This window comes from Podarcis pityusensis (genome assembly GCF_964106645.2).
Source record: "Podarcis pityusensis genome assembly, chromosome: 17".
NCBI classification, from domain to species: domain Eukaryota; kingdom Metazoa; phylum Chordata; class Lepidosauria; order Squamata; family Lacertidae; genus Podarcis; species Podarcis pityusensis.
The window spans coordinates 5,425,906-5,447,202 of record NC_138042.1 but is presented as its reverse complement, the minus strand read 5'-3'; the positions used below and the strand labels follow the sequence as shown (position 1 = coordinate 5,447,202).

The window sequence follows — 21,297 nt, the reverse complement described above, 5'->3', positions numbered from 1 at the left end:
TGGCTAACCTCTCTCTTCCACCATGGGGCCATCCCTCTTGTACACGAGGGAAGAGAGAGGATGGTAAAAATTCCACACTTCACACTCTAGAATGGAAAGGAGGTGCCCTTTAAATGTTACACTGGTGCCCTGGGAAATGTCTTTCTGTAGGTTCATCCCATGGCACACCTGTGACATTTCATTAAAGGCCTGAAGCCATGGGGGGGGGGGGGGGTCCAGCCACGCAGAACTTTCCCACTGAATCAGCACCTGCCTGCCCATTCCATGGGAGCGGTGCTTTGCCTTCAGCCTGTCCCCCACCTCTTAAGAAAGCCTTGTCCCTGCCTGAAGTGTGGGGCGCAGAGTAAATCGGAAGAAGCTAAATCATTTCAAACCGGCCATATTTGCAGAACTCAAGCTTGTGGGGAACGGGCAAGTGTACACATATATAGTGGTACCTCGGGTTAAGTCCTAAATTCGTTCCGGAGGTCCGTTCTTAACCTGAAACTGTTCTTAACCTGAAGCACCACTTTAGCTAATGGGGCCTCCTGCTGCTGCCTCACCACTGCTGCGCAATTTCTGTTCTCATCCTGAAGCAAAGTTCTTAACCCGAGGTACTATTTCTGGGTTAGTGGAGTCTGTAACCTGAAGTGTCTGTAACCCGAGTTACCACTGTATTAGCAGCTCCCCCTTTTTGCATATTTGACTGCTGACGGGCATAGAGTGAATTTGGGCAGCAGGCATGAACCGTGGCCTCTACTTTAGCAGCCTTGCACATATTTGGGGGTAGGGTGCAGGTATCCTCTTTTAAGCACTGGGAAGGTTTTTCGGCCTGTGAAGCTAGGCCACAAAGAGGGGTAGAGCTATAAAGAGTCCTTTGAAACGTCCCCTGCTTGCATGTGGCTGTTCCTCCTTCCCCGTGTCCCTGTCCCTCCCACCTCTGCGTTCCTTCCGTGACAGGCCGGGCCTGCGGAAGGGACCTTTTTGTGCCATCGGTGAAGCTGAGGGGGCAGGCCCCTCCCCCTGCAGCAGCCGGAATGACAGCCTCCGTGGGGACCTGCTGTCAAACCCTGTTAGCGCCACTTCCCATCACCAGGCACAGACAAAGGCAGGAGGAAAGGGCTGTTCCCACTCGGCTTCACTGCGGTACAAAGGGAACCATGTGCAGCGCAGCTATCCCAGGTCCCTCTATCTGGCTGCGCCATCTCCTCCTTTGCTCTGCCCTTTCGGCTCTCTGCGGCTCCTCTTGCAGGCCTTGCAAAGCCTGCAGGATCTGCTGGAGGGCTTGCTTTTAACACCTCTCCTCAACGTTCTGTAGATTAAAGTCCTGGCTTTTCAGTGTTGGTGCTGACCTTTAAAGCCCTAAACAGCCTCGGTCCTGTATACCTGAAGGAGCGTCTCCACCCCCATCGTCCAGCCCGGACACTGAGATCCAATGCCGAGGGCCTTCTGGCGGTTCCCTCATTGCGAGAAGTGAGGTTACAGGGAACCAGATAGAGGGCCTTCTCGGTAGTGGCTCCCGCCCTGTGGAACGCCCTTCCTTCAGATATGAAGGAAATAAGTAGCTATCTTATCTTTAAAAGACATCTGAAGGCAGCCCTGTTTAGGGAAGTTTTTAATATTTAATGCTGTAGTGTTTTTAACACTCAATTGGAAGCCGCCCAGAGTGGCTGGGGAAACTCAGCCAGATGGGCGGGGTATAAATAAAATATTATTATTATTATTATTATTATTATTATTATATTAATTTTGTTTTCCTTTCAAGTTTCTAGCCCATGTGGTTGCAGAAATAAGCTTGAAAGAGTTGTGGTTCTGGCTAGAGGCCCTCTGGGAGGTGACTCCACTCGACAGCTCAGTCCCAGGCCAGCCATCGTCAGTCCCACAAGGTGGTCCGATGGTACAGGATGAAGCAGGTCCAGACAGTGGCCTGTGTGCGGAGGCTGCCTGGGAACTCCCATCTTTGTAGCCATGCCTTGGTCTGTTGTGGAGGAAAGGCAGGGTAAAAATGAAATAAGTACAAATAAAAATAGATCTGCCCGTTTTCCCCCCCTGCTGCCCACCCATGTCTCACTCCTTCTCCTCTACTGTATAATTTTGCCGCAAGGATGAGAGGACTGAACCCTGTGTGGGTGTGAACATGAGTTCAGTATTAAGCTTCAGATAGGATCCCGAGCTCCACGAACTGTGGCTTCTTCGTTTGCTACATCCACACACGCAAATTGTGGGGAGAAGTAAGGTCTGGGCATCCCTGCTGCCTTGAATAAGCTGCTTCTGTGCTCAGTGCTGGATGGAACTGGTGTCTTAGCATGTTAACTCCGGCATTTCCGAGATCAAATAATCCTTGTGACAGAATTCCTGCTTAATGTTGCTTTTCAGAGAGCAGATCATTGCTAATGCGGCTTTCACAGCTTCTGGGTTGCTGCCATTTGCCCTCTGGACGGTGGCGGTGGAATCTCTCAATGGCCGCATGTTACCTGCATGGCTAATATGTAAGAGAGAGAGTACAGGAGAGGCTCTGGTTATGCAATGTGCATCGTGGCCAATGTAGGTTTTGAATTCACATCAGAAACCTGACTGAGGCATCAAGCCCTGTGTGGTGTGAAATTACCCTTGATGTGAAAGGGGGCTGACGTGAGGGCTGCTGCCACGGCCCTCAGCCAGGATTCTTTGATATAAGAAAGCCTTCAGATCCTTTGCAAGTTTGATTCCACTGATCTTTTAAAAATTCCTCTCTCATACTTCCGGCACCCTTGCCAGCATTCCACCTGGAACGTTCCCAAAGCTTGTTGAAGCTTTCGGAGCTCCCATTTTGGTTTTTGGGGATCATGATCCCTTGGCTTATTCAATTAGTCTTAACCAAGATGCTTTGTTGGGGATGGGGCTGAAAATTGTGCCTCGACGGAAGAACATTTCCACAACCTGCATAAATTATACCAAAAAAGGATTTGCATCTGTTTGCATGATGCGTTCTGCTACTCCAAGTGAGATAATAATAATAATAATAATAATAATAATAATAATAATAATAATTTTTATAGAGTCAATATGCTTTGCATTGCAATGAAGCCCCATTTCCTGACCAATGGAGATCCTCCTCTATGCTCCTCCTTCCCTCTATCTTGTGCCTTCCAAAATTCCACTCCAGCAGCCTTAAGGACTAGAAGCTTCTTTCCCTTAAAAATAAAATAAAATCAAAGCTGCAAATCTCATGCTGCTGAAATTTGTATCTGCCACCAGATTCCATGGCTCTGCTGTGTGATTGCAGAACCATAGCCTATACAGAACTATAGTCCCAACCAACTTGGGGTAAGGGGGCTGGGCCCCAGATAAGGATCTGACCACAGCCTACAGTTGCTCTGGTTTTATTCCGGCTACCAGTGAAGTGGAAATTCCACAAGTTTGGGGGGAGTTTGAAGTAGGGAGACAGTGGCTCGGGACTTCAGCTTCGCTTTAGGGCGGGTGGAGAGAGCAGCAGCCCCCCGTATCTCTTAAGGAAGTGTCTTCTCTGTGCTTTGTGGGCTTCCTCCTTGGCAAGAGGGAGAGAGATGGAGGAGGAGCAGGGCTCCTAAGGCTTGCATGACTTGGAGATTGGAGGTTCCATTATAGGTGGAAGGAGAGTCCAGGGAGAGCTCTCTTGGTTTTTTGTCCCGCTTTCTGCGCACCAAGGTGGAAAGCACAGGTGGCCCTCGAGTCTCTGCTCTTGGCACGAGAATGTGCGGGCTCAGCAGATTCATTTGGCAAGTCAGTTGGAGCGAGAAGCCAGGTCTCCAGGCCATGAGATTCTCATTCCCGATTCTCATTCCCAGAGCCCCTCTCCGACAGACTGCAATCCGTCCCCCAGTCCCACAAACCCACATAGCATTCACACAGGGATTGTCTCCTCCGTTCTGCTTTGTTTTCCCTGGCTTTGAGCCCCCTCTCTCTCCCCCCCTTCTATAAGAATCCCCACCCTACTCTCGCCCCGTTGGTGATCCCGCTGCTATTCCTTTGGCCCACCTGAACTTGCCAAAGAGCAGTGGTGTTGGGCTCAGCCACAGTGCTAAGGGCAAGAGAGAGAGGGTCCTATGATGTTGAGGGGCGACGTGCAAAGAGCCTCTCCTGTGCTTGGAGGTAAAAATCCGACAGCCGGGGTGGTGGGTCCTCTTGAGCGGCTGTGGATAAGTTTTCCATACTTCCACGCAGAACTGCGCCGCGGGCAGGGAACAGGAGCCGGTTATAAATAGCTTGCGCAGGGTCGCCTTCGCCTCAGCTTGGCAACACACAGCCCAGCCAGTGAATATTTCATGAACGCTAAAAATACAAACCTCCTCCTCCTCCTCCTCTTGCATCTTGTGCCACTTCCTTCTGCCTTTGCCTGTCATTCTCAGGCAGATTTGTCCTCCAAATCTTTGTAACTGAACCCAGAAGTCACTGCTGGCCCTTCTGCTCCAACCACTTGACCCCGCTGCCCCAGGAGTCCTCAGGGTGTGTGTGTGTGTGTTTCTCTCTCCAATTAACTCCTCTTTTATTTCTACCTCTCCTACAATATAAACTAGATGGATTTAGCCTCAGGCAATTACCTTAGGTTTTGATAATTGAACTGAGGTTCCCTCTCCCTCTATCTCTGGGAGGGGAGTGGGCTCAATGGATTTGGGCTTTGCAGATAGGAGGCTGAGAGGAGAGCGAGACGTTTCAGGTGGGAGGCTTGGTCCAGGGAAAGGATGGTAAGCCTGGTGAATTGTGCGGGGGCAGGCAGTGGCTCATACTCTAGGCCAATGTTTCTCAACCGTGGGTCTCCAGCTATTGTTGGACTGCAACTCCCATCATCCCTAGCTAGCAGGACCAGTGGTCAGGGATGCTGGGAGTTGAAGTCCAATGACAGCTGGAGACCCAAGGACGCTAAACACTGCTCTAGGCATTATTCCTAAAGCTTGTGAGAGCGGGCCAGGCTTGTGAACTCTGGGACCAGCCAGAGAAAAGTGGGCCTGATGTCAGTGTACTCATCAGCTAGGAGGATGGAGAGGAGAGAGAAGCAGCAACGCTAAGGGTGCCACAAACAAAATATCGGTGGTTTTCCATTCCCATTGTAAAAAAAAAAGCATTGACAATTAAATGTTTCCAACTTAGGTTAAAAAATGCTATTGAGAGATCCATGGAACAAACCAAACCAAAAGAAAAACGATTTGAGATTGAACAAGTGATGCAGTTTGGCAATGAGGCATACGATATATTGGGAATAGATAGATATATCAGGCCTGAATTGTTCTGTTTCTGTGACGCCTCTGCTTTAGTACAGCATGTCAGCCCAAATGCACATGCAGGCCCTTTAAAGATTTCATATTTCCATTGCAAAAAATCAAAAACAAAACAAATTGGGGTGGGGTGGGGTGGGGGGGAGATGATAACATCAGTGGGAAGAAAGGGGTTTTGCACTCAGAAGCCCCACACTGACCGACTTGAGCAGGAGGACTCAGAGGTTGCGACCTCTACTGGATGGTAGGGGTGATTTTGAATGTGGAGGAGCTGCATGGGCTGTTGGAGGCGATGCAGGGATTTCACTCAGTGCTTTTAAGACACGCCTAGTCCTTTGGATGCTGCAGCAGGTCTGCCCTCTTTATCAACAGCAGTTAAGCACAGCACAGAGGGAAGTTTTGGCAGGCAAGCAGCCCAATTGCTAATGCACCTGTTATCCTGCCCTAAAGAGCAGCTTCCTAGCTGTGGCAGACTTCATGCTCAGGTTGGCAGAACCTTCTGATAGTTTAGACTGTTTTCAGGGTGGGCAAAAGGCTGAGTTTCCTCCCGCCTTTCTGTGAATGCTAGCAGGCAGAGGTGGGCCCGTGTGGGGTTGCGGTACATGACTTTTGCAGGCCGCAGAATTGGGCTTTTTGTTGTTGTTGAAAAGTGGAGAATTTAAATTTTTAAACTTGCGTATCCTCAGTCCTGGGGAAGGGCGCCACAGAGATCATAACTCATGTTGACAATTGTGCGCAAGGGACACCGGAGTGGTTGTGGTAGTCACCCAGGGTGAACCGAAGGGTGTCAGAGGTGATCCTGCGTATGAGTTGGGTTTGGTGGTGGGAGGAGCGGAGGCCGGGAGTCAGGATTCCTGGCTCCTTCCTGTCCTGTGTAAGGTAGGGGCGTTGCGGGGGTGAGCGACGCATGACGGCGCAGCCAAGGGATGGAAGGATTTCTGTCTTGAGAGACAGGCCGGCTGATGAGTGCTGAAGCTGCAGAGCAGGGAGAGCAGGTGGGATCGATCTAGTTGTCAGGGTTACTTTAGCTCGGCATCAGTCTGGGGAATCAAGGGAGCAAACTGCAACGGACAGCTACTGGGGCAGTGGGGGGAGATGCCTGCAGAAAGAGCACAGGAATCCTGGTGCTCAGCCGTAGCCTTTTCTCTGCGACTCTTTCAAGTACTTATTACAAAGCACAGAGGGTGCTACCATCTAAGCTTCGTCCTCGCAGCTGCTTGGAATTGAGCCGTGTGCATAGAACCAGGGCTAGCGTGGGAGTTGGTTGGAACTTTTGCATTCTAAAATTACCGGCCCCATAGGAAGGAGTAGAAGTGGGGTCAAACCCAGGGGTGATGGGTCAAGACGTGGAACCTAGAGGAATCTGATGGACTAAGACAGAACCAGAATGGAACCCGGCAGGTTGTTGGGTGGAGATGGGCAGTAAATTCCAGGTTCTGGTTTCTTGAAACTCAGTACAGTGGTACCTCAGGTTAAGTACTTAATTCGTTCCGGAGGTCTGTTCTTAACCTGAAACTGTTCTTAACCTGAAGCACCACTTTAGCTAATGGGGCCTCCTGCTGCTGCCGCGCCGCCAGAGCACGATTTCTGTTCTCATCCTGAAGCAAAGTTCTTAACCCGAGGTAATATTTCTGGGTTAGCGGAGTCTGTACCCTGAAGCGTATGTAACCCGAGGTACCACTGTACTGGTTAACTCACAGATCACGGTTTTACCATGCAGTCTGGTTGACCACTTGGCATCCCTGGGCTCGACTCGATGATGTTGCATCTAGCCTGTGGACATTCATTCCCTGAAATTCCCAGACATGTGCTCCCCAAGTGTGGTTACTCAGTGGTGAAGAGGGAACACTCTGCACAAGCTCAGAGGAAGCTGTTGCTAGTTCATCCAGAGCTCATCTCTGTTTTTTGAAAACAGGCTCCAAAGTGACATGTGTGTGTTTTATGATGCCCTTGTACCTGGTCATAGCCTGTGCCCTGCTTGCAACTTGCTTGTTTGCCTAACCCCACCAGTCGAGGCAGTGGCTGTGATGTTAATGGGGGCCATGTCATCGTCATCCGTCTGATGAGCCTGCCTTCCCACTCACAGAAGTTGCAAAACAGCAGGAAGGCCTCTTGGCTGTTCCTTCTAGCATACGAGTTAGGAATCTCATTCAGTTCCTCTTCCGCAGTTTTTTTTTTCTGTTTGAAGCCAGTTTCTTGGGGTGGGGGCAGAGAGGATGGGTGGCTGCTGTTATCTGTTCCCCTGCTGTTTTGCTAATTTCGTGGCTGAGCAGGTTTCAGGGAAAGACCCCAAATTTATGTCAGCTCCCTAAGGAGATCAGAGCAGGCCCAGGCTCTGGAGAAGAGGGCAGTGAGCAATGGTTGGAGAGCAAGGGAGGAGATGGTTGTGGAGAGAGACGTCTCAGCTGCAGGCTGCCAGTTCTGAAAGGAGGAGCAGGTGATGGGAGGAAAGTGGTGGGTGTCACTGTTGTTGTTTTTAGTATACAGTGGTACCTCTGGTTGCGAACGGGATCCGTTCTGGAGCCCCGTTCGCAACCTGAACGGAATGCAACCTGCGCCTGCACACGCGGGGGTCACGATTCGCGGCTTCTCTGCATGCACGTGATGTCATTTTACGTGTCTGCACATATGCGAGTGGCGAAACCCGGAAGTAACCCTTTCCGGTACTTCCGGGTCACCGCAGGACGCAACCTGAAAAGACGTAACCTGAACCGAACATAACAAGAGGTATGACTGTACTTAATGTAACTCCCACTAGCGGGAGAGGAGTGTGTGTTTGTGTTGCCCCTGGGGGGAAACGCTCATTGTTTTAGTGGTTTTTCTAGGCATGGGGGCCTTCAAACAAAGGTGAGATTGTTTCAGCACAGCTCCCTCCCAATGCTCATTCAGAGCGAGGGATAGCATGGCCTGCTTTCACTCTGAATTGGCTTTTTAACATTGTCACATAAGCAAATCTGATGCTGCAATTGCCTCGTGTCTCCCGCATGATCCCTGGGATCGCTCAGAGAAGGAAGGGCCTAAGAAGAGAAAGGGGAAATCATTTTCCTCAAGGGTATCTCATGGTATTTGTTACTCCCATTGGAGAAATGGCCAAGAAGCCCTCAAGGTAGCTTGCAGTAAGCAGACAGTCATATGGAAACCCTGACAATAAAATAACTATAAAACCAGCTCAGCAGCTTGGGGGAGAAGGCCAGCCAGTATCGACCTGAAACCGTGTTTGTTAATGCACTTCCTAGGAGTCTCCAGGGGAAAGAGCCCTGCAGAACGGCCTGGGAGACGTGGCTCCAGCGGGAGGTGAAATAGCTTGTCTTCTGTTTAGGAAGGGACCTGGAGCAAGACTGCTGTCTGAAAGTCCTGGACATGAAGTTTGTTGCGTTTTACAAGTTATAGTGCTGGTGCTTCTGTCCCATTTTCCAGCATTTCCCTTTTTGCACTGCGCTACCGGTTGTGTTACCGAACTTTGGCAGTCCAGATTTCAAACGGTGGGAAAGAACTGTAGGCTGGGACACCGCGCCACCTTTCATCACATGACATTACATGGCGAAATTCTCTTGAGTTGCAAGTGGAAATGGGGTTGCAAATGGATTTTTTTTTCCTGGGAACAATTAAAAATTAGCCCTGAACTTCTGCTGGATTCCACCAGATTTCCTGACGTGGCTTTGTGCAGTCTCTTTCTCCCTCTCTGAGGTGCTAGACTTGTGTCCGATGCTGCTACTTCAGACTGATGTTGGAGAGAAGTACGTCTTCTACACAAGTCCCCTCCGTATCATACGTTTAATATCCAATCACTTTCAACAGTCATGGCTTCTGCCAAAGAATCCTGGGAACTGTAGTTTCTCAAATGAGCTGAAAGTCGTTAGGAGAGACCCCTCTTTCCCTCACAGAGCTACAATTCCCAGTGAGGTGTAACAATCAATCTCCCTTCCGAAGGGGAATAAGGGTCTCCTAACGACTCAGCACCCTTAAGGAACTACAGTTCCCAGGATGCTTTGTGGGGAAGCCATGACTGTTTACAGTTTTATGATACTGCTTTAAATGTATGGTGCAGATGGGGCTATAGAAAGCTAGTTGTCAAGGAGCAGGATTCTAGCAGAGTCCTGACATGCTAGCTTTCTGTGCACAGAGAATTGTTTTCAGGTTAAGGAGTGTGAGGCCCCCTTTTGCTCTCACAAATGGTGCAGCCCTGACAGAGGTTTGTCCGCCTAAGTTTGAGATGCTCATCAAACCACAACACACCCACTTTCTCTTCCTCTCTCTCTTGACTCTCTTCCCCTCTGCCCAATTCTGACAGATGTGTCAGGGGCCCACGGGCAAGTCGACCGCAGCAGCCTGAGCAGCGTCTTGCGGGACCTGGTGAAGCCGGGAGATGAGAATGTGCGGGAGATGAACAAGAAGCTTCAGAACATGCTGGAGGAGCAGCTGACCAAAAACATGCACTTGCAGAAGGTTTGTGGGTGCAGCCTTGGGGATCACGGGTGAGGTGTGTGCCTGGGGAGGGCATTATCCAAGGATGCTAGAGATGGGAGTCGGTTCCAGGAGAACGGCAGAGCCAAGAGCCAGTGTGGTGTAGTGGTTAAGACTGGTGGACTCGTAATCTGGTGAACCAGGTTCGCTTCCCCGCTCCTCCACGTGCAGCTGCTGGGTGGCCTTGGGCTAGTCACACTTCTCTGAAGTCTCTCAGCCCCACCCACCTCACAGAGTGTTTGTTGTGGGGGAGGAAGGGAAAGGAGAATGTTAGCTGCTTTGAGACTCCTTTGGGTATTGATAAAGCGGGATATCAAATCCAAACTCTTCTTCTTGTTGTTTTTGTTTTAACTATTTACTTGTGTTTTTATCTTGTATTTTATCCTGTGAACCACCCTGGAGTCTTGTGATGAAGGGCAGTATATTATTATCAATTTTTATCATCATTTTTAATTTGTATACCATCTTTCTATCTTACAATGCTCAAGGCGGTTTAGAAGCTGAAGAAACAAAAAACGTACCTCTTATAACAATCTAATGCAATAGAAAAATGTGATAATAAAACATAACTTTAAAATAGGTAACCTATATCAAAAAAGTAAGGTTCAGCAATCATTAGAATAGTATTAAATAATAATAATAATAACAACACATAAAAGTTAAACAGAAATCCACTCAGCAGTTGCAATAAATAATTTCTAAACTATAATCAATAAAACAACGGCAAACCACAGTACATAAAATAATACAATACAAATTGAGAGGCAGAGACTAGAGGGTGGGGCAAGGCAGGAGGCCTTGCCTGATGGAATCTCTCCCCTCACAGTTCTACTTCTTATTATTAGACTCTTCCTTGTGTGGAAAAGGAACTCTGCACATGCTCAGAAGCACACAACCTGAGGGAGTAGGGTTTTTCGGGCATTTCCCCCCCAAAACAGTTGGCACATGTGAATTGCATGGGGTCAAGAGAGGAAGCCTTATTGGAGCACCTAGCCCCCAGGGACTAACAGTGGCAGAAATGGATTGGGTGGGGCAAATTCTTGAGGGAGAGACCCCAGCAAATAGCAGCAGAAGGTGGGGTCAGCGGGAGGAGAGTCCTGCTGCAACTTAACAGGGACATGCAACTGCAAAATGGAGGCCAGTAAGGACCTGGGGTGGTTCCAGACCAGGCGTCGGCAAGGTTTACCTCTCCTGGGCTGCTTCACTCCTGCGGAGATCGCTCTGTGGGCCGGCAGCGCGGAAGCGAGTCCCTGCTCCACGCTGTGCCGGTTTAGTGCAGCGCGCGGGGACTCGCTGAGTGGGCAGCTCAGTTCAGGGGCCGTTTAGACGACCCCCGTGGACTGCTTTTGGGCCGCAGGTTGCCAACCCCTGTTCCAGAGAGATTGCAAGCAGGGTGGCAAAGGGGCCAGCTTGGAGGTTGCCATCACAGTGAAACAGCAGCAGGGGCCCGGGGCCCTTCCCCACAAGCCCGCTTTCGTCTCACCCCTGATTCCACATGCATGGGGCTGGTACATGTACCCAGCCGCTAAGGAACAACTGAGAGCTGAAAGTAAGCAGCGGAAGGGGGAGCAGCTCCACAGCTGCGGGAGATGGGGAGATATTTCCCCCTGGCGAATAAGGGCAGTTGGCAGCTCCTGGGACGTTAGCATCTTTTCTGGGTGCTCCTGCCTTGAGCCCACGGGGGCCGGCTCTCGCAGCTGCCCTCCTGCTGCCTCTCTCCATCCTCCTGGTCTCGGGATGCAGGTCAAGGTGACTGCGAGGGGAACCGAGGAGGCCAGCGGGAGCCTGGCTCCCGGCACCGAGCGGCAGCTGAGGGAGTAGCAGGTTTCCCTCCCCATTACGAGCCGTGGTGACCTTGAGCTGCAGAGGAGCAGCCGCCGCCGCTTCCTTGTGCCAGAGATCTGCTGGGGCTGGAGCCGCCTCTCTCCCCTTGTCACAAATGGGTGACCACCCAAAGCCAGAGAGGAAGGCTGATCCCTGGGCTGCGGCGAGGCTGCCTCTGGGGCTGAGCAGTCAAACAGAACAGGACAAGGGTGTGCAAGGCAGAAATTGTCCCTGCAGCCTTGAATGGGGGCGGGGGGGGTCCGTTCTGGCCATCAGAGGGGCATGGCAGCAGGGGTGCTGTGTCCTGGGTCTTGCCCCTCTTGGCCCCTCCTCATCCCGGGAAGATGCAGAGGTGTGGGGGACAGAAGAAGAGGATGCTAGTGCCCTCCCCAGCCCTTGTGCTCAGAGAGCCATAAATGTCAGATCCTGTACAAGCGTTCCTTGAGAAGGGGCAGTGAGAGACTGGGTACAAGACCTGGCCACTCAGAACCCCACTTAAGGATGAGGAGCATCAGATACAGTGGTGCCTCGGGTTACATACGCTTCAGGTTACAGACTCCGCTAACCCAGAAATAGTACCTTGGGTTAAGAACTTTGCTTCAGGATGAGAACAGAAATCGGGCTCCGGCGGTGTGGCGGCAGCAGGAGGCCCCATTAGCTAAAGTAGTGCTTCAGGTTAAGAACAGTTTCAGGTTAAGAACAGACCTCAAGAACGAATTAAGTACTTAACCCGAGGTACCACTGTATTTAAAATGCATCTCTGGGTTATTTGTGGGGCAAAGGAATTCGTTCATCCCCCACCCTCAAAATATATAGTCCAGCCCCCCACAAGGTCTGAGGGACAGTGGACCGGCCCCCTGCTGGAAAAGTTTGCTGACCCCTGGCTAGCCTTTCTCCCTAGCATGTTATTTTTCGATGAGCAGGGAGGGGATTTTGGGGTGTTGATAAGGAATATGGAATTAAGTACTTAACCTGAGTTACCACTGTATAGGATATTCTGAGCATATGCAAAGGGTTTTCTCCCCACCCCACTGTATTCTTCCCTTTGGAAAACTTGCAGCAGCTTCCAGGGGGCAGGGAAATTCATAGGAAATATCTCTTCCAATGCACCCCTATCAGCCACAAGAGCTAAGCGAACCCTCCATGTTCAGAGGCAATGTACCTCCAAATACCAGCTGATGGGGACATAGCAGCGGGCGGACGTCAGTCTCCCTGCCCTGCTCTTACAAGTTTCTCACAAGCATCTGGCTGATGGCTGCTTAGCAATCAGGGCTGGGTAGACCTTAAGTCTGATCCCGCAAGGCTGTTCATGTGCTCACCTGTTTTAATCACCAGCGCTCACCAACACAGGCTATAGGGAGAGGCGAGAGGGAGCCCGCCCCAGCAAAAGACTTTGCAGCATATTGGCCTTTTTTCTCCCCCTTTCCTTTTTCAATATTAACTTGATGTAGAATCTGATCCTTCCAACGTCCTAATGGAGCAAGGGGACGAAAGAGTGATGTCAGCGGAAAGAGGCGGCTATTTATAGCTGCATCTGAGTGGGGAGGGATGGGGGGGGAGCGGAGCTGCTTCAGAGGACGGACTGTCAAGGTTGGGGCTGCAAAGGAGCGGTCAGTGCAGCGGGGGGGGGGCAGAGGGAGGATGCTGTCTTGGAGACAGGGTGGGCGTGTTGCAGGGGGTGCAAATCCACAGATAATGTGGTGCTGGAGAGGAGGGGTGTGGGGTTTGGGGCAGGTTAAGGTGTGTGGGCGACCTGAGTGGGGGCCTCTAGGGGGCACTGTGCAGCTGGGAAAGAGGCTGCCAGCCAGAAATACTTCAGGTGGTGTGGTTGGAAGGAGGCACTGGTCAGAAGGAGCCTTGGGGGGGGGGCATGCTGTGGCCGAGGGAGCGTGGTTTGAGAGACAGCACGTGGCTTGCATCCAAGAGGACCCTTTCGCTCTCGAAATCCACACTTGGTTCGTTCTCTCTCTGCCTCTTTTATTGATTGTGATTGGTTCCTTATCTCATGATTTTAAGAAACAGTTTCCCTCTGAACTCAAGCCCAGTGGTGATCAATAAGCAATTTTTAACTGCATAATCCCATAATGAATTTATATATTTATAAGGTTTTAATCCTGGCTCTGGTCACAAGTCATCTCATTGATGTGTGTCAATAGGCGCATCTTTTCCCAAGATGAGGCAGGGGACTGAAGCATTGCATTCCCTTCCTTTCCCAAACTCAGATTTGTGCCTGTGGCTTCTGCCTATGCCTCTGTTGTCGGGGTTGACAACTTGCTGTTTTGAAAAAAGACTCTCCCCCCCCCCCCCCGGCCATCCCTGAAGAGGACAAAAAGAGCTAAGGCAGTAGTGTCTCAGAGGCAAGCCAGAACTTGATGGACCAGAAGCAGGACTTGAAGAAAACTGGCCAACCAGAACCGTAGAATTGGAAGGGGCTGTGGGGGTCATCTGGTCCAGCCCCTGCAATGCAGGAACCTTTTACCCAACGCAGGGCTTGAATCCATGATCTCGAGCACAGCCTTGCAGAGCCAGGCAGAGGCCCGGGCCAGGTAGATAATGTGCCCCCCCTTTTTTACTCTGGGGATAGTTGAAGTCTTATAAATAAGTATATGCAGTGGTGCCTCGCAAGACGAAATTAATCCGTTCCGCGAGTCTCTTCATCTTGCGGTTTTTTCGTCTTGCGAAGCACAGCTATTAACGGCTTAGCGGCTATTAGTGGCTTAGCGGCTTAGCGGCTATTAACGGCTTAGCGGCTATTAGTGGCTTAGCGGCTTAGCGGCTATTAACGGCTTAGCGGCTATTAGTGGCTTAGCGGCTATTAACGGCTTAGCGGCTATTAACGGCTTAGCGGCTTTAAGAAAAAGGAAACAAACTCGCAAGAACTCGCAAGACGTTTTGTCTTGCGAAGCAAGCCCATAGGGAAATTCGTCTTGCAGAACGACTCAAAAAACGGAAAACTCTTTCGTCTAGCGGGTTTTTCGTCTTGCGAGGCATTCGTCTTGCGGGGCACCACTGTAAATAATTTTCACAAAAGTTATGCTGACAAATAATTTTATTTCAAGGCTTGAACCATATCTGCCTATAAAGACAAAATGGAAAATATAGATATACAATAGTGCTTTTTTAAAATACGTAGGGAAAATGATTATTTTAAGTATTTACATTTAAAAATGCTTTCCTAGCTTTCTTTTCTGCGAATTCTTGAATTATGCAGGAAAAATCAAGCAACTTCGCCTTATCGTGGTTTATGTTTATCATTGCTAAACCATTTGGGCGTTCTTGAGCCATTGTTGATCGAAAGAAAGACTTAGTTTGTTTTAATATATTGAAACGTCTCTCACTGGAGGCCACTGTAGCTGGTAATGATAAGAAAATGTGCCATGCAGTTAGAAGATTTGGAAAAACGTTTTCCAAATTCAAGTTTAGTATTTGATCAGCAATTTCTTCAATTTCTTTCGGTGACTGAGGCCCCCTTTGGAATCGGAGGCCCGGGCCAAGTGGCCCATATGGCCCCCCCTCTGTCTGGGCCTGATCCCGAGATTAAGAGTTTTACCAGGTAGCTGCAAATGTCAACCATTAACCTGAGTAGGGGCAGAGTGTGAATATGGGCAGGGTTTGTCCTGTGGGAGATGATGGCACTGTCTTCCCGTGGGCTCAGCTGACCTGCTTCTTCCCCTTCCTTTCTTTCCCTCTCGCCAGGATTTGGAAGTGCTCTCCCAGGAGATTGTCCGCCTCAGCAAGGAGTGTGTTCCGTCCCCTGACGCTGAGCCTGCCCTGGATGACGCCGTCTGAGCTCAGTCCCGTCCTGTGATGCCCATCCTTCACTTTGCCCTCGACTGCACTGCTGGCATGGGAGAGGGGGGTGGTATTGGCGCCTTCTGCCTCCCTCCCGATGGGTCAATTCTCTTAACCTTGTTTTGTTTTAGGGAGGTGTTCAGTCCTCTCCAGCTAGCTGTCCTTCCCTTTCTTGGCACCAACAAACAAGTTTGCCCTTTAACCACCTCCCAACTCAGGCCTCCCCACTCCCTGCCCTGAAACGGATTTGTTTCTCCTAAGTAACACACACACTGACTATCCTCCATCTGCTTCTCTTTAAGGCTGTAGATGCTGGCCCTTTAAGAAGCACTGGTTGAGGTGGCCTTCCTGCAGCAGCACTCCTTGTGGGCTGGAGGGCAAACTGCAGCTTGGTTTTCAAAATTGACCCAGGGTGGAGTGGGATGCTGTGAACAGAGGGGAATAACAGAGGAGCTGCAAAGCAGAATGGGAGGCATTCCTGCCATGGTAAAGAGCCATTTAAAGCACCACTCTTGAAATACTATTGCTCTGGGGATGTTTAACTTTCTCCCAAGCCTCTCTGTCTGCTTCCGACTCTTCAAGCTATGTCTCTGAATCCTACAGCTTCACCTTCCTGATTCATTCACAACACCCCCTTCCCCTGTTCTCCCATCACCTTGCATGCTCAGTCAGTCCTGAATCTTATTCTGCCCCAGCTCTGTCCAGCTGTTGCTGCTGTTAATAAAAAAGGTAAAATATTATAGATAAATAAATATAAATATATATATAGATATATATATATATTTGTGCTGATTCCCTCCCTCTGGGTGGGACTTGACCCAAGCGGAGCAAAACCCTTATGTCTCCAGGAGGGGGGACTTGGGGCTCATTCAAGGTTCCAGCTGCACTTTTTTTCCCCCTGTTGGGTGAGGGTAGCGTGTGTGTTTTATTTAACGTATCAATGACTTGTACAAGGCTGTAATTGTTGAGCAACTGATAATGCAAACAATGATTTTTGACTGGCTTCAGCTCTGTGTGTTGATCTTGTTTTGAGGAGGTAGGGGGTGAAATAGGGGCTGAGCCTCCCTCTTTCTATGCCCGAGTAAGTTGCTTTCAGCACCCTGGATTCATGGTAAGGGGTGGGGGCTGCTGGGGGGGGCTGTTTCAATGGCGCTTGACATGCTGTGTTTGCTGGTGTGGCATTGACACCTGAGCTAAGTTCACCCTGCTCTTTCTTTTAAGAGGTTAGACCAGAGTCAGATCCCCTCTCCGCTCGTCCCCTGCAAATCTTCACTTGCTGGCCCTGCAGCAGATCCTTACTACTGAAAAGAGGCAGGTGGGTGGCATTCGTAGACTTGAGAGGGGTGTCGTGGGGACTTAAGGCACATCACCAAAGTAAAGTAACCCTGGTTCTTCCCCATCCCGGTGTTATAAGAAAAAACTGCTCCTTTATCCCTTACGGGGTATCCAAGAGCCCGTATAGAGTCCTTGTGTAGGTTTTCTGTCGGTAGGAGAAAATAACAGAGGCCAACCAGAGAATATTGAGAAGCAAACAGCTAGTAAGCCTGATCTTTATTAAACTGTTGCAACAGGGTGCCCCGCTCACCCCACGCAGGGAGGGAGGAGAGGAACCCTGAACATTGGTGTGCAAGCTCTTCTATAGACTTTTGAAATTGCCTACCCTGTACTGTAGCTCAAGACCACCCCCCAAAACATCATACAGTACATACATCACAGAAAGAGGTAGTGCCCAGCAGAAATTTGAGTGTGTTGCTTCTCTCCTGTACTGCCAGGATACCTGATCATGCCTTATCTGATTGCCTTTTCTGGGCAGCCTGGCCATTCCTTTGAGATGGTAAATACTTACCGTATTTTTCGCTCTATAAGACGCACCAGACCACAAGACGCATCGAGTTTTTGGAGGAGGAAAACAAGAAAAAAAAAATTCTGAATCTCAGAAGCCAGAACAGCAAGAGGGATCGCTGAGCAGTGAAAGCAGCAATCCCTCTTGCTGTTCTGGCTTCTGGGATAGCTGCGCAGCCTGCATTCGCTCCACAAGACGCACACACATTTCCCCTTACTTTTTAGGACGGAAAAAGTGAGTCTTATAGAGCAAAAAATACGGTAGTTCCTGAATCTCTTACGCCAGGCATGGTCGGCCCTCACACATGTTCACTTCATCAAATCTGGCCCTCTTTGAAAAAGGTTTGGGCACCCCTGTCTTACGCATATTGATAGTGTGCTCAGCCTAACTGATACTTGCCAGACTGTATTTACAGAGAGGTGTAAGCCCCTACAGTTCAAAGACAATTGGAAAGCTTTTTCCATTTCCTTCCACCTTGCAGAGAAATATTTGAGGTCAATTTGGAAGAGTCAAAATGGCTTCAGGATTGTTCTTCTGTACTATTTCAGACACGTGGTTTATATACTTATGTATGTGTTTGCCTTGTACATTCATGAACATTTATTTTATCTATATAAGACCTTAGAATTCCTATAACACCGTGTTCTTTTGACACCCACCAACATTTTGGGTGCTCTCTCAACTCCTCTTTGTCTGGAAGAGGCAATGCAAGCCAAGGATTTACTCATGCCTCTCCCCAGAGCTCTCTGCAAAGGGAGAATGGTGGGGCAGTGGGCTCTGGTCTGTGTTTGTGGCCCTAGTGAACACCTGACCTCGCAAGCCCAGCCCCAGAGTTTGGCAACTGCTTGCCCCCCTCCCCAGTGCTTCCACTGAGGAAAGGACTTTTGCATCACAGAGCGGGAATGATCAGCAAGCTCAGCCTTTCCTAGACAAAACCAAAATAATGTTTTTATGTGGGTCTTCCACTGAGATGCCAGGGATTGCAACAGAGTTTTATTGCCTCCAAAGTTTGTGTGTGTACTCTGCTGGTCATCTGTCAGAGCAGCTCCATAAAAACGCAGACTCCTGCATAACCCTGGTGAAAGAAAAAGGAAGCTTTGAACCTTCCACCCCAGCAAGACAACCTGATGGAAGCTTCTGCAGCTCAACTGTTCTGTCCCATAAAAATAGTTAATTTTGCTTCTAAGAGTCAGGTGTACAAATAACCTGCCTCCCCTCCCTCTTTGAAAAATGCTGTGAGGAGAATGGAGGGAGGCTCTGGTAACTGAAATAAGGCGAGCAGGTGTCTCTCAGCTTCTTTCAGAGAAGGTGTCAAATATTGCTTCCAGAGCCCAGATCGCCTCCCATCAGGTGCAAAATTATTTCCATAACCTCATCTCAAAGACTTCTGGGTTTGTGATGTTTCTGTGCAGCCTTGAGCACTGCCCTCCCTTGTCAAATGAGAAACGAATGTCTGGCTCTAGAAAATACAGTGGTACCTCGGGTTAAGTACTTAATTCATTCTGGAGGTCCGTTCTTAACCTGAAACTGTTCTTAACCTGAAGCACCACTTTAGCTAATGGGGCCTACTGCTGCTGCTGCGCCGCCGGAGCACGATTTTGTGTTCTCATCCTGAAGCAAAGTTCTTAACCTGAGGTACTATTTCTGGGTTAGTGGAGTATGTATCCTGGAGTGTATGTAACCTGAAGCATATGTCACCCGAGGTACCACTGTCACCATCTTGGGAAGAAGGCATGGAGCAATGCTGGACTCCTGCTTTTGAGCTCACTCACAAAACTTCCAAGTGTTTCTCTGCAACCACGAGGGCTGGGATCCTGCTTTCTTTGCGAGGGGAAGAGAGTGGACGAGAAGAGAGACCTCTCGCACTGTGCAGGTGTCAGCAATAGGATTTCCCAGCTGCGCAGCAACTTGATTGGTGCCCGGATTCAAGCGATGCCTTCGAGGGCAGCTCTGTTTCAGGCTCTCTTCACCCGCATAGTCTTGCTTTGAGATGCTGAAACCAAAGTGCCTAGATTTCTCTTGTTCCTCCCCCTCCCCTCCCTTTCTTCTACTGCTTAAGACGCCTCCGAGAATCTAAATAAAACTGGGCCTTTGATCTGGGGAAACAATAACAATGAAATATTTATCCGTGCATCAGGGACTTAGCAACATTCCAACATGCAGGTGTTGCCAGTCGAGGAGGAGATGCAAATTGTATCCATCAGACTAGTTTCCTACCCCTCCATCAATCCCCCCCCATACTGATTCCCTATATTTGTGGTAGGATACACCTAGGGACGCGGGTGGTGCAGTGGGTTAAACCACAGAGCCTAGGGCTTGCCGATCAGAAGGTCAGTGGTTCAAATCCCTGCGACGGGGTGAGTTCCCGTTGCTTGGTCCCTGCTCCTGCCAACCTAGCAGTTCGAAAGCACGTCAAAGTGCAAGTAGATAAATAGGTACCGCTCCGGCGGGAAGGTAAACGGTGTTTTTGTGCACTGCTTTGGTTTCACCAGAAGCAGCTTAGTCATGCTGGCCACATGACCCGGAAGCTGTATGCTGGCTCCCTCGGCCAATGAAGCGAGATGAGCTCCGCAACCCCAGAGTCGGTCACGACTGGACCTAATGGTCAGGAGTCCCTTTACCTTTACTTTACATGCACCTACCTATAATAAAAACCCAGTATTCCCATTATACCAAGTAACAAACCATTCCAAATGACTCCCTCTTTCCTCCTGTTAGGAAAAGGAAATCGCCTGCAAACCAGGATACAGTTGAGAGGGATAAAACCTTCCTTTTAGACCAGTTACACCAGGACTTCTTATGCTGTTGAATTGACCTTAATGCTGCTAGCATTTTCACCTGTTTACAATTATTTTCCAAATACTCCAGAAAGTTTTTCCACTCCACAGCTTCTTGGTCTTAGGTGCTTACATCTGATAATGATAATAGCAACTGATCTGCCTCACAGGGTGTATTTATATATCTATTGCATTTCTATTCCTCTCTTCTCCAAGGAGCTCAAGGTAATATACTGTACATGGTCCCCCCCCCCAATTTAATCCCCACAACAACCCTATGAGGTTGGTTAGGCTGAGGGGCAGTGAATAGCCCCCAAAGTCAGCCAGGGAGCCTCATGGCTGAGTGGGGATTTGAACCCGGGTCCCTGAGGCCCTAGCCCAGGGATCGGCAAGGTTTACCTCACCTGGGCTGGTTCACTCCAGCAGAGATCCCTCTGCAGGCCGGATTGCGCATGCGCATGAGTGTGTGTGCCCGCGATTTCCAGTGTCTACATCTGCGCAGACGCGATTTCCAGCATCTGCGCACGCACAGACGAGATTTTTGGTGCCGCGGAAGCGAGTACCCGCACCGCGCCGGTTTAGCGTGGCACGCAAGGACTCACTGAGCACATGGCTCGGTTCGGGAGCAGCTCCTGGGCGGGTTAAACGACCCCTGTGGGCCGCTTGTAGCCCATGGGCCTTAGGTTGCCGACCCCTGCCCTAGCCTGACACTCTAAGCATGACACCACACTGGTGGCGTAGTGGTTAAGACGGTAGACTCGTAATCTGGTGAACTGGGTTCGAGTCTCTGCTCCTCCACATGCAGCTGCTGGGTGACCTTGGGCCAGTCACACTTCTCTGAAGTCTCTCAGCCCCACTCACCTCACAGAGTGTTTGTTGTGGGGGAGGAAGGGAAAGGAGAATGTTATCCGCTTTGAGACTCCTTCGGGTAGTGATAAAGCAGGATATCAAATCCAAACTCTTCTTCTCTTTAAACAATGCAAAATGTTACTCTGATAACGTTTGTCAAGTGGTTTGAACACTGAAAGTGTTACATAAACATCCAGGATTATTATTTTTGCATAATTTGGCGCATGTTTAATACACAAAGCTACTTTTAGAATCTGGGTTCTTGTCACTACAGCCCCTGTGAGCGAAGATGCAGCCTGTAACGTGAGTGGCGTTAACTGTGTAGATGCGCAACTGGTTCTTGTGCTCTACAATAATTAATCCAGAGTAACTACCGCTTGCTCATGCGACGCTCACCACAGTTCCTTGCCATCTCTTAAGTTGGGGACAGGTGCTGCAGAGCAGGTGAGGAGGGCAGGCAGCTCAGATGTGAAGGAAGGCAACAGAGACACACCTGGAGATTCAAAGCTATGCCTGGCGTTTTCTTGGTAAGAGGCAG

General features: G+C 49.7%; 1 protein-coding gene and 1 long non-coding RNA gene across 3 annotated transcripts in view; one reads left to right on the top strand and one right to left on the bottom strand.

Annotated features, from left to right (window-relative positions):
• Window positions 1–16,297, top strand: part of GRIPAP1 (GRIP1 associated protein 1) — a 66,066-nt gene extending 49,769 nt beyond the window's left edge. For both annotated transcript variants that reach the window (XM_080988103.1, XM_080988104.1), the window contains 2 exons: window positions 9,502–9,656; window positions 15,195–16,297. In XM_080988103.1, coding sequence (XP_080844229.1) covers window positions 9,502–9,656; window positions 15,195–15,287 — 248 coding nt within the window. In that variant the 3' untranslated portion in view covers window positions 15,288–16,297. The remainder of the gene's footprint in view (window positions 1–9,501; window positions 9,657–15,194) is intronic.
• Window positions 16,298–16,808: 511 nt separating this feature from the next.
• LOC308467057 lies at window positions 16,809–17,772 on the bottom strand. Its single transcript, XR_013981125.1, has 2 exons — window positions 17,393–17,772; window positions 16,809–17,131 (listed from the first exon to the last, which is right to left on the bottom strand). It is a non-coding gene; the product is annotated as an uncharacterized lncRNA (long non-coding RNA).
• Window positions 17,773–21,297: the final 3,525 nt, after the last annotated feature.